At 59.7% G+C, this 13338-nt stretch overlaps 1 protein-coding gene across 7 annotated transcripts; it reads right to left on the reverse strand.

Moving 5' to 3' along the window:
• Positions 1-1087: 1087 nt before the first annotated feature.
• Positions 1088-13061, reverse strand: NKX2-2 (NK2 homeobox 2). Of its 7 annotated transcripts, none has more exons than XM_048515263.1 (3): positions 12782-13061; positions 3122-3831; positions 1088-1969 (listed from the first exon to the last, which is right to left on the reverse strand). In XM_048515263.1, the coding sequence occupies exons 2-3, from the start codon at positions 3378-3380 to the stop codon at positions 1404-1406; spliced, it is 825 nt and encodes a 274-aa protein (XP_048371220.1). In that variant the 5' UTR covers positions 3381-3831; positions 12782-13061; the 3' UTR covers positions 1088-1403. The 7 variants fall into 7 exon arrangements, with proteins under 7 accessions (XP_048371220.1, XP_048371225.1, XP_048371223.1 ...); XM_048515268.1 differs by lacking the exon at positions 12782-13061 and adding an exon at positions 8901-8922; XM_048515266.1 differs by lacking the exon at positions 12782-13061 and adding an exon at positions 8893-8914.
• Positions 13062-13338: the final 277 nt, after the last annotated feature.

Raw genomic sequence — 13338 nt, forward strand, 5'->3', positions numbered from 1 at the left:
ACAAGGTTGCCTGCCGGGCCGCCGCTCCCGAGTAGGCGCCGGTCGCTCCAGACGCGCTCCAGCCTCTGCAAACTCAAGCGGAGACACTCTTATTACCACAGACTCTTATTACGTAAAAAGACAGCCTTATTGCACGCACACGTCAGCATCCTCACGAGCAAAATGTACTATTCACACGGGCAATTTCTAAAAAAGTGTCTTAATTAACATTCGAACAAAATTCTAAACATAAGTCCTGCGGGCCCGGTTTATAGATGGGTACATATATTTCCTCCTGTATCTGCCTCCCTAGATTTTGGAGGAAATCGCTCCAATCGGAAGCAAACCAGATGATGATGATGATGAAGAAGAAGAAGAAGAAGAAGAAGAAGAAGAAGAAGAAGAAGAAGAAGAAGAAGAAGAAGAGGAAGAAGATGAAGAGGAAGAAGAGGAAGGAAGGAAGGAAGGAAGGAAGGAAGGAAGGAAGGAAGGAAGGAAGGAAGGAAGGAAGGAAGGAAGGAAGGAAGGAAGGAAGGGGAGAGAAAGACAGAAAGACAGAAAGAAAGAGAGAGAGAGAGAGAAAAGGAAGGAAGGAAGGGGAGAGAAAGACAGAAAGAGGGAAGGAAGGAAGGAAGGGGAGAGAAAGACAGAAAGAGAGAAAGAAAGAAAGAAAGAGAGAAAGAAAGAAAGAAAGAGAGAGAGAAAAAAGGAAGGAAGGAAGGAAGGAAGGAAGGAAGGAAGGAAGGAAGGAAGGAGTGTGACCTGAACTGACAGCATCGCGCACACCCGCTTTAAAACACCGGTTGTCGGTCAGTATGACCATGAGCATTGGCAGTTCCTCGTTAGCAGAGAGGCCTTCTCCACCGCTTGCCGGCCTTTCTCCCCGAGGCTGCAGGCGGGCGGCACAGGGCCAGTGAGCCGATAGGAGCAGGGCATCCTACAAACAATGCAGGGAGGTCTGGATAACAACCGATCCGCGCAAACACCCGCCAAAGCACAGAAAGGAGGAAAAAGTTCTCTCTGCGCTGACAGTGCGCTTTTCTCTGCGCTGCAAAGCGGCCCACCGCTTGGACAGTCGCCGTTCCCAAAAAACCACAAGAGCCGACACTGTCATTCGGTTTTTTTTATTCTTATTTTTGCAAAATGTTCAGTTGTAGGCGGACAGGACCACTGGCGACGGCGCGGGTTTTTTTCTCTCTCTCTTTCTTGTAAACGTGGCGCACAAAACACCTCCCCCCAAAATGAAAACTGACACCCCCCCTCCCGGTCCCCAAAGAAGGAACAAAACCCCCTCCCCAAGTCCCCGCGCGGCACTGCGGTGCCCCCTCCCTCCCCCTCCCCCCACCCCCGCGGGTCGGCTGGATGCGGCGCGCTCCTGCGAGGAGTCTCTGCGGGGCGGGCGGGCGGGCGGGCGGGCGCGCGGCTCACCAAGTCCACTGCTGGGCCTGCACCAAGTGGTGCGCCGAGGCGTACTGGGGGGCGGCGGCCGAGCCGTAGTGGGCGTTGTATTGCATGTGCTGGAGCGACTGGGCGCTGTAGGCCGAGAAGGGCAGGCCGGCCGAGAAGGTGGCGGCGGCCGCCAAGTCCTGCGCCTTGAGCGCGTGGCACGGCTTGCCGTCCCGCACCAGCACCGGCACGGCCACGCGGCGCGGCGACGGCAGCGGAGTCACTTCCAGGCCCTTCTCGGCCCGCGCGCGCTTCATCTTGTAGCGGTGGTTCTGGAACCAGATCTTGACCTGCGTGGGCGTCAGCCGGATGAGGCTGGCCAGGTGCTCGCGCTCGGGCGCCGACAGGTAGCGCTGCTGCCGGAAGCGCCGCTCCAGCTCGTAGGTCTGCGCCTTGGAGAAGAGCACCCGCCGCTTGCGCTTCTTGCCCGCCTCGCCGCCGCCCGACGCCTCCTTGTCGTTGTCCGGGGACTCGTCGGCCGAAGGCTCCGGAGACTTGGACGCCGCCGAGTCCTGCTGCGAGTTGCCCGAGGCCAGGCCGTGCACTGCGGGGAGAGAGCCACAAAGGGCAGCGCGTTAGAGCCACCGGGCGGTTGGGTGGGTGTTTGGGGGTCTCCCGGTGTGTAGCTCCACCGCAGACCCCTCTCCCACTTTGCCTCTCGGGCTCAGCCCTCTGCCGGCCCGCCTGGGCGAGCCCAACCCCAAAAGGGCCCTCGCAATTGCCTGGCGCAGCATCTTTCCCAAACCCGACCCAGGGCGGAATCCCCACCGCCAACCAAGAGGACAGGCGGGTTTCTTGGGCCACCACTCGAGCAAGACCCACCAAACCGGGCCCGAGAAACCTCTGAGGACGTCGCCTCCAAGGCCGAGGCGGGGGGGAAGGGCCGGGGGCGACGAGCGGCCACGTTGGCTGCGTGTGGAGCAAACAATCGTACTGTTTGGAGACGGAGCGCTGCGAATTTTTCTCTGCCGCTCCAAATTGCCCCTGGAAGTGGGCGGGGGTGGGGTAAATAACGCCGACAAAAGCGGCGCCGGCAGAGACGGGAAACGATCAGAAATGCTTTCGCGGAAGCATCTCGAGGCCCTCATTGAAGGATTTGGGTCCCAGGCCGGAACTCCTCCGCACAGTCCCCGGGCGTTTCAGCCTAGGGGGAGCGCGCAGGGGAGCTCCAACCTCTCCGCAACCCCCCCCCCCTTCCAGCGTTTGGAAATAAAACCCGAATGTCTTCTCTCGGGGCGACGTGGGTAGATTGCAAAGGATCCGCGCAACAAGCCGGTCTTTGATGCCGCCCAGGCAGCGGGCGGGGTGGGGGGGGCGGACAAGAAGCCTCTCGAAGGGCCATCCAACATTTCCCTACAAAGCGCGCTCTGTTTGCCGGGGAAGTGGAAAGGGGGAGGGGGGAGAGAACGGCTGGCAAGGGTGGGGGGGGGGCGCTTAGGAAGGTACATCTTACAATGTTTCGAGGTGGGGGGGTTAATTGTTTTTTTTCCTCGTTTTTCCCGTTGGAAGCCAGGTAAAGGTTTCCAGCAACCAGTCGTTGCCGGAGGAAGGGGCCCTGATTTCGAAGCACAAGGGACAGTCAGCTCCCCCCCCCCCCCGGCAAAGAGGGCGCTGGAAGCCATCCGGGCTCTTGGCGGGGGAAGCCGGCCGAGGAAATGACACCCCCCTCCCCCGCCCGGGAACTTTCGCTACTTACAGGAATACTGGATGCTCTCGGTGGTGGCCAGCCAGCGCGTGTAGGGGTTATCCGCGCTGTCGTAAAAAGGGTTTTTCAAAGGCAGCGCCTGAACCGCGTCCAGCGGGCTCGCCCCCAAGACGCCGGGCTTTTTGGGGGGCTCGGAGCCCTCGCTCTCCTCGTCCCCCCCTTCCGCGACGGAGCCGTCCTCGTCATTGGTGTCGGGCAAGTCCAAGATGTCCTTGACGGAAAAGCCGGTCTTTGTGTTGGTCAGAGACATTTCCCCCCACCCCACCCCTTGGCCCAGCCGCAGGCAGGAAACTTCTCCGCGCGACCACTTTGCCAATCCTTGGGGTTCGCCAAATAGGCACCAGGAGACGTGGGGGGGGGGAGGGAGGAAGGGGGGTTGGGGGGGATAAAAGAAGGGACGGAGAGCCGGGAAGGGGCGAGGCCCGGGTGGGCGACCCAAATCAGCGGCGATCCATCGGGCTTGGGGGGCGACGGCGACGGAGAAGTCCCGGGAGGGAGTTCGGGGCGCGCGTCCGGGCCGGACTTTGTAACTCCCGAGGCGATGGCGCGATGGAGCGGGCGCTGCTCAGTCAGTCAGTCGGCGGGTCGGTCAGTCGTGGGTCCGCTGCGACGCTGGCGCGCTGGCGGAGCCTCGGTGCGAAAACCGAGCCATGGCTGCATCGGGCGCTACATATAAGGTTGGTCTCCGCGGATGAACCTTCCTGGAGGCGGGAGAGCGAGCGGGGCGGGGGGGGGGGGAGAGAGAGAGAGAGAGAAATACATTAAACACGCAAAAGGTTGGCCACGTGTGGGCGGGTCTTGGGAGTCAAGTGGATGAAGACAGTGTTTGCAGATGTGAAATTGCGGGGTTGGGGGGGGGCGCGCCTCCCCCCATTGGTGCCTGAGCACACGAGGAGGAGAGCCGGAACGTGTCAATTAATTACCGGGATGGGGAGGGCCCTGCTCCGAGCCACTATTTACACACAAAGGCGCTCCGAGCAGGCGGGGGATCCTGCAGCCTTCAAGCCGGAGCCCCTGGAATCAAAACCGGACACCCCCCAACCTCCAGCCGTTCGTCTCCTGTTCCGGCCTCTGCCCTTGGGGCAGGCTTATGGGGGGGGGGAGGAAGGGGTTCGGTAAAAGCAAGCAGGGAAACGGGGGGGGGATTTTGCAGCAGCCACTGTTGGAAGCAAGGTGGGGGGGAGGGGCGGAGGCGAGGGGAATCCACTCACGTCGTGGGGCTGTTGCCGAAACAAGAGGTTGCTCAGATGGCGCGAGCCCAACTTGTGTAAACCTCCTAGGTCAATATTTTGGTTGAGGCTTAAGGCTTCGAAATTGAACCCCCCGGGTAATTGATTCCCGTTTGCTCCGAAATCGGCTCAAGTGCCCGCGAAGGGGCTCCTTCAGCGCCGACGTCGAGTCCGGAGATTGGGGGGTGGTGGTGGTGTAGCTTTTATTTGCACACCTATTTATTTCGCTCTTCCTCTTCTTCCTCCTCCTCCTCCTCTTCCTCCTCTTGAGAGATTAGGGCTCCGTTTAACCGGGCAGGCCGTTCAGGCTGGGGAGGCTCGACCGGGCCGGGTTTGTCTCTCTCCCTTTTCTCCCCCCCCCACTCCAAAACAAAATTCTGTTTTGAGAACCTCTTGGGCAGCTTTTAAACCTCTTGGGCAGCTCTCAAAACAGCCCCCCTCCCAGCTGATATTGGTTGAGAGGTTAGAAAACAGTATCGATGGACGAAGAGGGCAGCTGGGAATCCATGAATGGTTGTGGAAGGGAGAATTCCCGGCCCTTGCGAGCTTCAGGGGAACGAGTGGGGTGTGTGTGTTGGGGGATCCCTCCCCCTTTCTCTCTCCCGTTTCCCCCTCCCCCTTGTGGTCCCCAGAGGCCGGCGACCTCTTTGGGGAGCCCTCTTCCTGATCCCCTTCTCTTCTGCTTCCTGGAGTGAACTCCTCCACGGTCCCAAGACTGGAGGCGGAAGAAGACAGCTGCATTGTGATTTTTTAAAAGGGGGGGGGGACGCTGGGTGGCTAAGCGTGGGGGCCAGAGACAGACGGAGAGGGGTCGAGGGTGATGCTGACCGCCGCATCTAGGTCGGGGCGAGCCTGCTAGGAAGGCACCCATTGGGATCTTTTCAAAGGCGAAGTCGAACGGGACCTTCTCCCCCCGCCCAAACCGGGGCTCCCCGCGCCCCCCCCCCCAACACTTTGGGAGATGAACAAGTTGCTGCCGTCCTTTGACTCGTTCAGCTTTGGCCCAGGATGGGCGACTGGGAAGGTGGGGGGTGGAGGAAGAGTTACTAGGGGGGGGTGGAGGGCTGAGAAGAGGCAGCAAACCGATTAATGATTGTTGATCGGTTTATTTTGCCCCCCCCCTCGCTCGCTCGCTCGCCTCCCATCTCGTCTGGGGGGTGGATAACAATGCTGGGTGGGGGGGGGGCTTTTCTCCCCCTCCCCTCTTTTTTTTAAAGCGAGTCCCTGAGCGCTTCCTGGGTGGTCGGACCGGGGCAAACACAAACACAAACCGATTGCTAAGCTGCGGACAATGGGGGAAATGTAGACAAATGTCCGGCTTCTGTTGGAAGGTTTTGTTCTAGAGCGGGTTTTGCATTTATTTCACCGGCGGAATAATACGTGATTGACGCCGTCTTTCAATGGGTTCTAACTGTTTGGAATAAATCGGAGGTGGTTCCTAGTTGTCATGGCATTCGGCGTCTTTCAATGGACTATCTCTTCATTCATTTCGGAATCTGGCCACAATATTAAGGCAAAACCCCCTTTCGCGAGGCTGCTCCCCGGCTCCTCTCCTCTATTCACTGCGGGTTTGTTGTGGTTTTTTTTTATTTTTTAAAGGACAAAACTTCACATTTGGGGAGGGGGGGGGAGAAGGGGTGATTCAAATGCAGCTCCGGGTTTTAAATCGACACGCACCGTCCCCATGGACTGTGCGCAGGAGGGGCCAAGAGGAGAAAGAAAGGGAAAATAACAACAAACCTGGTAAACACCAGAATTTTTGCAGCCCGGCAAGAATTATTTCAGTTAATAATATTTATTTAGGATTACAAAGCGAAAGGGTGGGGGGGGGAAGAGAGAGAGAGAGAGAGAGGCGGCGCTCCCGGTGATAGAGAACCGAGTTTAGCCTCTGACAATGTTCTTATTTCAACAGAAGGCCGAGAATAAGGCGACAAACCGGGACCCCGGGACCCCTCCCCCCCAGATCTAGGAAGCCCTGATTATTCTGCCACGTTCAATGCAATTCTTTTCGGAGGGGGTGGGGTTGCTTTCTTATTTCTGGATCCAGGCCAAGGCGACCAGCCCCACAGTTTAAAAAAATCAGACCTTGTCAAGCAAATGGGGCAGGCAACACAAATAACACCCCCACACCGCTTCTTTGGAGATTCTTCCCCTCTTTAAAATCCGGGGGTGGGGGTGAAGGGGGAGGAGGATGAAAGGCTGTAGAGGAAGCGTGGGTGCTACGCCTGCGAGGGTGGGGTGGGGTGGGGGGTGGAATAGCCCACCTGCACGCCGTTTGGGCGCTTGAAGACCCTCCGATGCGGGGCTTCCAGTCTTCACTTGTTGGAGTGCATGGAGACGAGGCTGCTGGGGGGGGGGGAGGGAGGGAGGGAGGGAGGGAGGGAGGGGGCGCTTGGGAGCGCCGGCTCCCCCTGCCATGGGCCCGCGCGGACCCGCTCCCTCCGGCCCGCTGATAAGCAAATATTTTCCTAAGGGAAAAGCAGGGCTCCTCGAGGACATTAATCAGCCGCCCTTCGGGAGGGGGGGACAATGGGCCTTTGAGTCGCGCGCGCCCCGGCCCGGCGGCCCAGCTGGGCTGTGACCGGCCATTCTCCTCGGGACACAAAAGAGCCGCAGTAGTCAGTCATAATTCCGCTTCCCCCCCTCGCCGCCCCCTCCCCCGATCGAGCTGCAAACAGTTTCCCCGTCGCACCGGGTTCCCACCGCTGCAGCAGGAATCCCACCGCCCCAAATCAGCTTCTCCTAGTCTTCCCGTCGGCCTCTTCCTCTCTGTTGTCTGCACCGGGTCCCCCCTCCCTTGGGGAGGGGGGGATATGAACATTTGAGCTGCTTTGTAGCAGTCGGGGCAGGCGGAGGCACCTGGCGGGACTTCCTTCTCCTCACCGGCTCAGGTGGGCCTCCTGATGTGTTTGGAGGCGAGGGGCGGGGGAGAAAGGAGATGAGAACCCGGCGCGGCCTTGAGTGTGCCTTTCTCCCATGGTTGGGCCTCTGCGCCCCCCCCCCCCCTTGCGCTGGGGAAGGCAAGATCGGTGCGCAAAGGACAGAAGGGCCGAGAGCGACTGTAGGAAAGACTTTAGGCCCACCCGCCCTGCCTGGTTTGTTTGGGGGCGCCTTGATTGTAAGACGCCAAAAGGAAGCGGGGCGTCTTCCCAGATATGCCGATTTTGACCCTTATTCCCTCTCCCCCGCTCCCCACCCCCATGGTCGGATTCCTGTCTCGGGTCTTCTTTTTCTGTGCTGAGTCCAAGCGGTGTTTTGGGAAGCAACTGCCTGTAGCTATAGGGAAGGACGTTTAGGGCAGTGATGGCGAACCTTTTCGAGACCAAGCGCCCAAATGGCAACCCAAAACCCGCTTATTTATCGCAAAGTGCCAACACGGCCATTTAACCTGAATACTGAGGTTTTAGTTTAGGAAAAACGGTTGGCTCCGAGGCGTGCGTTACTCAGGAGTAAGCTTGGTGGTAGTCGGTGGCTTTGCTTTGAAGCAGCCATGCAACTCTTCCAACAACCCCAGGAGGGTTTACTCAGAAGCAAGCCCCATTGCCGGCAACCGAGCTTACTCCCAGGTAAAGGATCGCACTTTAGTTCTTTGCATGAAAATCAGTGGGGTTTAACAGCGCTTAATAGGGTTACCTGCACTGCTTCCCCAAAACTCAGTCTTAGGTTTAATGCTAATAATCGAGCCCAAAATAATCTGTTTGCGTGTGCCCACAGAGAGGGCTTCGAGTGCCACCTCTGGCACCCGTGCCATAGGTTCGCCACCACTGGTTTAGGGGAAAACGAGATTTGCCCGGTGAATTTAGAAGTGGCCCTTCCCAGTTCCTTTATTTTTCTCTTTAGTCCGCCTTTCTGGCGGACACCCAAGGCGGGTCACGCGGTATAAATCGATGTCACCAACAGGTCAAATTAGCAGCGCGCTGAAACCGAGGGGGGCAGAAACCTCACACAATATCGGAGATTATCCCGATTTTCACTTCTACCGCTCCGGGGGCCCTTCAGAAGGGCTTGGCTTTGAGGCGCCGACACCGCAGCAGCGGGGAGGAGAGGAAGAGACCGCCAAGTTCGGATGTATCTGCTGGAAATGCCCTTGGACTGGACTACCCGGTTTACCAGTCTAGAGAGCGAACCTCAGATATTCAATTTAGAACATCTCAGGGGTTAGGTTTCCCGAGATCCGAAGCGGAGCGACCGGGATTGCTGTCAATTTATCGGTTTCCAGATCCCGGAAGGCTCTGAAGCAGGCGGGTCCCACTACGATTCCCATCAGCCCCTGCCGGAATGTCCAATTGGTCATGCTGGCAGAGACTGATGGGAATTGTAGTCCACAAACATCTGAGGCGCCAGAGTGGGACATCCCTGCTCTAGACTCCCAGCTCTTGCGGGACCGAAGTCCCAGATTAGAGGGTGAGGGGGGGGGGGGAACTGGAGCAATGAGGGGGGGGGGAGAGTCTGCAAGAAGCGGAGCGCGTGCCCAGTGCCCAAGTGCGCCCACTTCACCACAAGGGCCCTCTCCAGGAGCCGGAAAGGGCTTACCTGTTTACTTTCGCAGGTAGCTCCAAGGGAGGGGGGAGGCGTCGAAGCAGCAGGCGCCTCCCCCCGTTCCTGCAAATCGGCACGCCCGTTTCAGGAGTCAGACCTGAAAGGGACCAGTTTTTTTAAAAAACCGCTCCGAAAAACTCCTGCGTTTCCACGGGGCCGCGTTTCAAAGGCGCGGCGGCGGCGTCAAGAGCTTGCGGGAGAGACCCTCTCAGGACTCACTCAGCATGCAAATTGCCGGCGCACTTCTCACGAGAGGCCGGAGTCAAGCGAGCGCTCGCCGGGGGCGGCTCGGCTCGGAGGGAAAGGGGGGGGGGTCCCACGCGAGCCAGGTGACACGCGGAAGAATTTTAACCCGGGAGAACTGGGTGGCGGATGAGAGGAGGGCAATAGAACTCAGAGCCCCCCTTTCCCCCACAGGTCAGGATTTACAGCGCGCAGCCGGGCGTTGGGTCTCCTCGGGTGCAACCATGGAAAGCACGCACGCCCCGACAGGCTCCGGCTGCTAGAGCGAGGGCGGGGTGGGGGGGAGGATGTCGCGAACGAGTCCCGACGCCCACTTGGCCTTGCCGGCGGCTTCTCAGCTTCGGGGTCTTTCCTTCCCCGCCAGGAGCCACGAGCCCCCCCGCGGTCGCCAAGGACAAGGTCTCTGCAGCCAGTGGGAAGGCGCTGCTTTTTGGGTCTGGGTCTGTGGCGCAGGGGCCGGCAGGAAAATAAAAGGGCGTTTTTCCAGGCTCGGGGGGCGGGGGGGCGGGGCGCCCGGAGGATGCCCGGCTCCGCAGTCTGCGTTTGGCCGCTTTCCCGAGCAGGAGACCACCGCCCCAATGGATCAGCGCCTCCTGGGATTCGAGCCCAGCCAGGTTCAGGGAAACGGTTTCCACGACCATCCTTTCCCCCCCTCCCAACAGCCCACCCATCCTACGGAGCACCTTGCTTGGGGGACCCTCTGAGGTTTCTGTCTGGGGCCCCATCAATTACCCTTGAAATCCAGGAGGGAAGAGAGACACAGTCCCCTTCTCTGGACTAACCCTTGAAGCAGGGCCGGATTTAGAGGCCCGCAGTACTGAAAAGATTATGCCCCCTCCCCCCACATACCGTACATGTAATTCAATTTTTTTAAAAAAACAATGGTAAACCAACCCCCCACACACACTGAATAAATAACATTAATTCTATGAAACAAGAAACAACTGCTATTCCATTGCTGTCGAGCCTTGAAAATGCAACGCGTTTTAATTTGCAAGAAGCAAAGATGCAAAAATAATGTTTACTGTCGCTTACTTCTAACTTGATCTATGTTACAAAAAGTTTCCTCCTGCATTTGTTAATTGCAAAGTCTTTGATCGTATCCTCAAAATTAATCCGGCCTAACAAATCTGCTTCAGCACACAGCAGAGATAAGGAGGACAGAGATCCTGGATCTGAGGCCCGAAACACGTGCTTATATGTTGCTGAATGGGTAAACCTGGAAGATCCAGAGGGTAAGGTTGGAGAGGGAGAAAGAATTGGCCTGGGTGGGGTGGGGGGTGCGACTCCAACATCTGCCCCCCATGCAAGGCGCCGGAGATCTTCCTTTCCCTGAAGAGGGGTCGCAGAGCCTCCCCCCCCCCCCATGGCTGTCCAGTTACGTCGCAGACATAGTTAGGTGCGACCTGCGAGCGGGTGTGTGGGCGCACCAAAGGTCTAGGCGCCATCTCTTAACTTTTGGAAAGGAGGTACCTCTTCGCCACAGCGAGAATATCTGGCCACGTCGGGTTTGCTTGGCTGTGTGGCCGTGGTCTGGTCGCTTTTGCTCATCCCGTTCCTCCTGCATCTGGGACCAGCATCTTCCGAGGCATGTCACGGTGAGATGCGTTTCTCTCTGAAGATGCCGGCCCCACGCACAGGGGGGATAATGGGCATCAGGATAGCAGAGCTCCTCTCCCCAAGAGTGACTCGGTCCTCTGCACCCAAACTCCGGGGTTCCCAGAAGGCCATGGGACAGTGGGGCCGCCCCAGCTGCAGACGTGACAGGGAAGATGTTCTACCTTCTGGAGGGTCCGGAAGAGCGAAGCTTCTCTCGGGACCGGGCAGGCAGGCAGGCAGGCAGGCAGGCAACTCCGCCCTCTCCGCAGCTCTCCCCGCGGCCGCCCTGCAGCCTCCAGAACGCCCAACCCGCTCCTTGTCACCCCCCACAAAGGCGAGACGAAATTAATTGGCGCTCAGGATCTCGGCATCTAAACGAGGTTGTCATTACGGGCGGCGACACGAGGGATTTTTCGCCCCCTCCGGCCCTCGCTTTGATAACAAGCCTTCCACCATTCTGGCCCAAAACCTCCCGAGGACACGCGCGGTAATAGACTGCAGAAGCTAATCGGGATTTGGCGGGTTAGGGCGAAGCCTCCGGGCGCGTGTTAGGACGACTCGGATAAAGGACGCCTGTGATGGGATTTGCGCCACGACTAAAATCGCCCCCATCATTCAAAAACAAAACAAAGCATCCCTTGATTGTCAGAACAACCAAGGCCGATTTTTTATTCTATATAACTTTATATTCTATATATTTATAACTTTTTATTCTGTGTATATATATGGCTGCCAGGGAAATCTCCTACACCCACCGCATAGGCCCGGGTCTCTGCAAAAGCGAGCGGCCGCCTGCGGGGATCTTTCCGGTTGCGCCGATTAAGAGGCGGCGACCCCAAACGGCGCTTTATTCGTTGGCCTCCCCCGCCACCATGAAAGCTGCCTCAATGAGATTACACCGCGCTCGGCCAGGCGCCCCCCCCCAGGCAAAAAGCCTCCGCAGCCCCCCCCCCCCGTTTTTGATAAGGTTTCTTTAGGGACGCCAAGCGGAAAGCGCCCCCCGTCTGCATTCGCTCGCCGTAGGTATCATTCCGGGGGTGGGTGGTGGGTGGTGGGTGGTGAGGACACGTCCCCCGGGCCCCGCTGATGGTTCCAGGCAGGAGGGGGGTGAGATTCACGGGGGGGGGGGGCTGCCCAGGTTCTTTTCCTCCCGTCAGGAGTTTTCAAGAGGCCCCAAACGAACAGGGAAAGTGGGGACACACAAAAATGGAACCCCGGTGACAAACCAGTGTTGAGTGGTGACACCCCCTCCCCCACCCTAACTAGACTCGCTGCCAAGAGAAGCCGAGGAGCGATGCCCCGCCCGCAGTCCAACCGGTGGAGCCGGAACCGCTGCCGAACCCTTGGCGAGCTCGGAGGGGAGGGGATCTGGAGAGCTTTTGGGGGCGCCCCCGCCCTAGCGCCTTCAGGCTCGCCTCGGGAGGCCGGTCGGGGCGCGCGTCCCAGTCGCCAGGCCGGCCAAGGTGTGTCTCTGCCTGCTGCGGAAGAAGACCCGGCATGCGGGCGGGCAGGCCCCCTCCCTCACTGGCTGGCCCCCTCCCTCACTGGCAGGCCCTCCGCAGAGCAGCTGCAGCCTTTGGGAGGGGGGATCCATCAGGGACTTGGGGCCTGGCGCCCCTGCTGCTCTCTCTCTCTCTCTCTTTCTAGTCTCTGCCCTTTGGGGGCCGGGGAGATGCCTGCCTGCCGCTTGGCCAGGTGAGGCGGGGGAGGGGCGCTGTGCGAGATGCCGGGACTTCTTCTTTGGCTCGGCCCGTGCGAAGGCAGGGCGGAGGCTGGGTCTGGGTCAAGGCCACCTGGTCACAGGTGAGAAAGCCGCCCTTCCTCCTGCAGCCCATCCAGGGGGCCTCCGGAGGCTGGCACAGGCGAGTGGCGGGTTGGGACACTTCCTTCCGAGTAACTTTCGCGCCTCTCTGGCCGCTCCGACCGCGCCCCGCTCGCAGGTGCCCGGAAAGCGCGTCTGGGTCTCCCGGCAGACTGGCCCTCCGCCCGCCGTCCTGCTGCTAGAGGACCCCCGACCCCCCTCCCTCGGAGGCCCTCTCACCTGCTGCTTGTGGCGGGGGCTCCACCCCTGGGTGCGCTCGGCTGCTGTTCCCCCGCGGGGCTGGCCCGGCCCGGCCCGGCCTGCCGGGGGTGTGCCCGAAGGAGGCTAGGCGCCCGGTTCCAGGCGCTGCTGGGCCGGGGGTCCCGGAGCCAGGAGGGCCAGCAGGAATTCCACCACCCGGGTGCGCGCAGAAGGGCAGCCAGCGGCGTGTGTGCGCGCACGCGAGGGGAGGCTGCGGCTGGTGGGCTTTATATAGGCTCCCCAGAAGCCGGGGCGCCTTCCTCCCTCGGCGCGTTCTCACATGGTCTGCCTGCAGCAGAGGAGCCGGGTGGGTGGGGTGGGAGGGTGCCCGCTCGCCCGCCTCTCTGGCCTCTCTGGCTCTCCCTCTCTCTCGCTCTCCTGCGACGAGATCTTGTTTGTTTTCCTTCCCGCTCGGTGACGTGGGACAAAATATTGACCATATGTTCGTGGGTAATAAATTGGTTGGAAGCGCAAACACGCCCGTTCCTGGATGGCGCTTCTCTCAGCTGCCGCCAGACCCACTCCGCTCCTGGGGA

This window comes from Sphaerodactylus townsendi, linkage group LG14 (assembly GCF_021028975.2).
Source record: "Sphaerodactylus townsendi isolate TG3544 linkage group LG14, MPM_Stown_v2.3, whole genome shotgun sequence".
Taxonomy (NCBI): Eukaryota; Metazoa; Chordata; class Lepidosauria; order Squamata; family Sphaerodactylidae; genus Sphaerodactylus; species Sphaerodactylus townsendi.

Bases quoted from the DNA above. Each gene is read 5' to 3' on its own strand.
- NKX2-2 (XM_048515263.1), bottom strand. From the start codon at position 3,380: ATGTCTCTGACCAACACAAAGACCGGCTTTTCCGTCAAGGACATCTTG. The intron at 1,970-3,121 runs GTAAGTAGCGAA...CTCTCCCCGCAG, and splicing joins CGAGAGCATCCAGTATTCCT to TGCACGGCCTGGCCTCGGGC.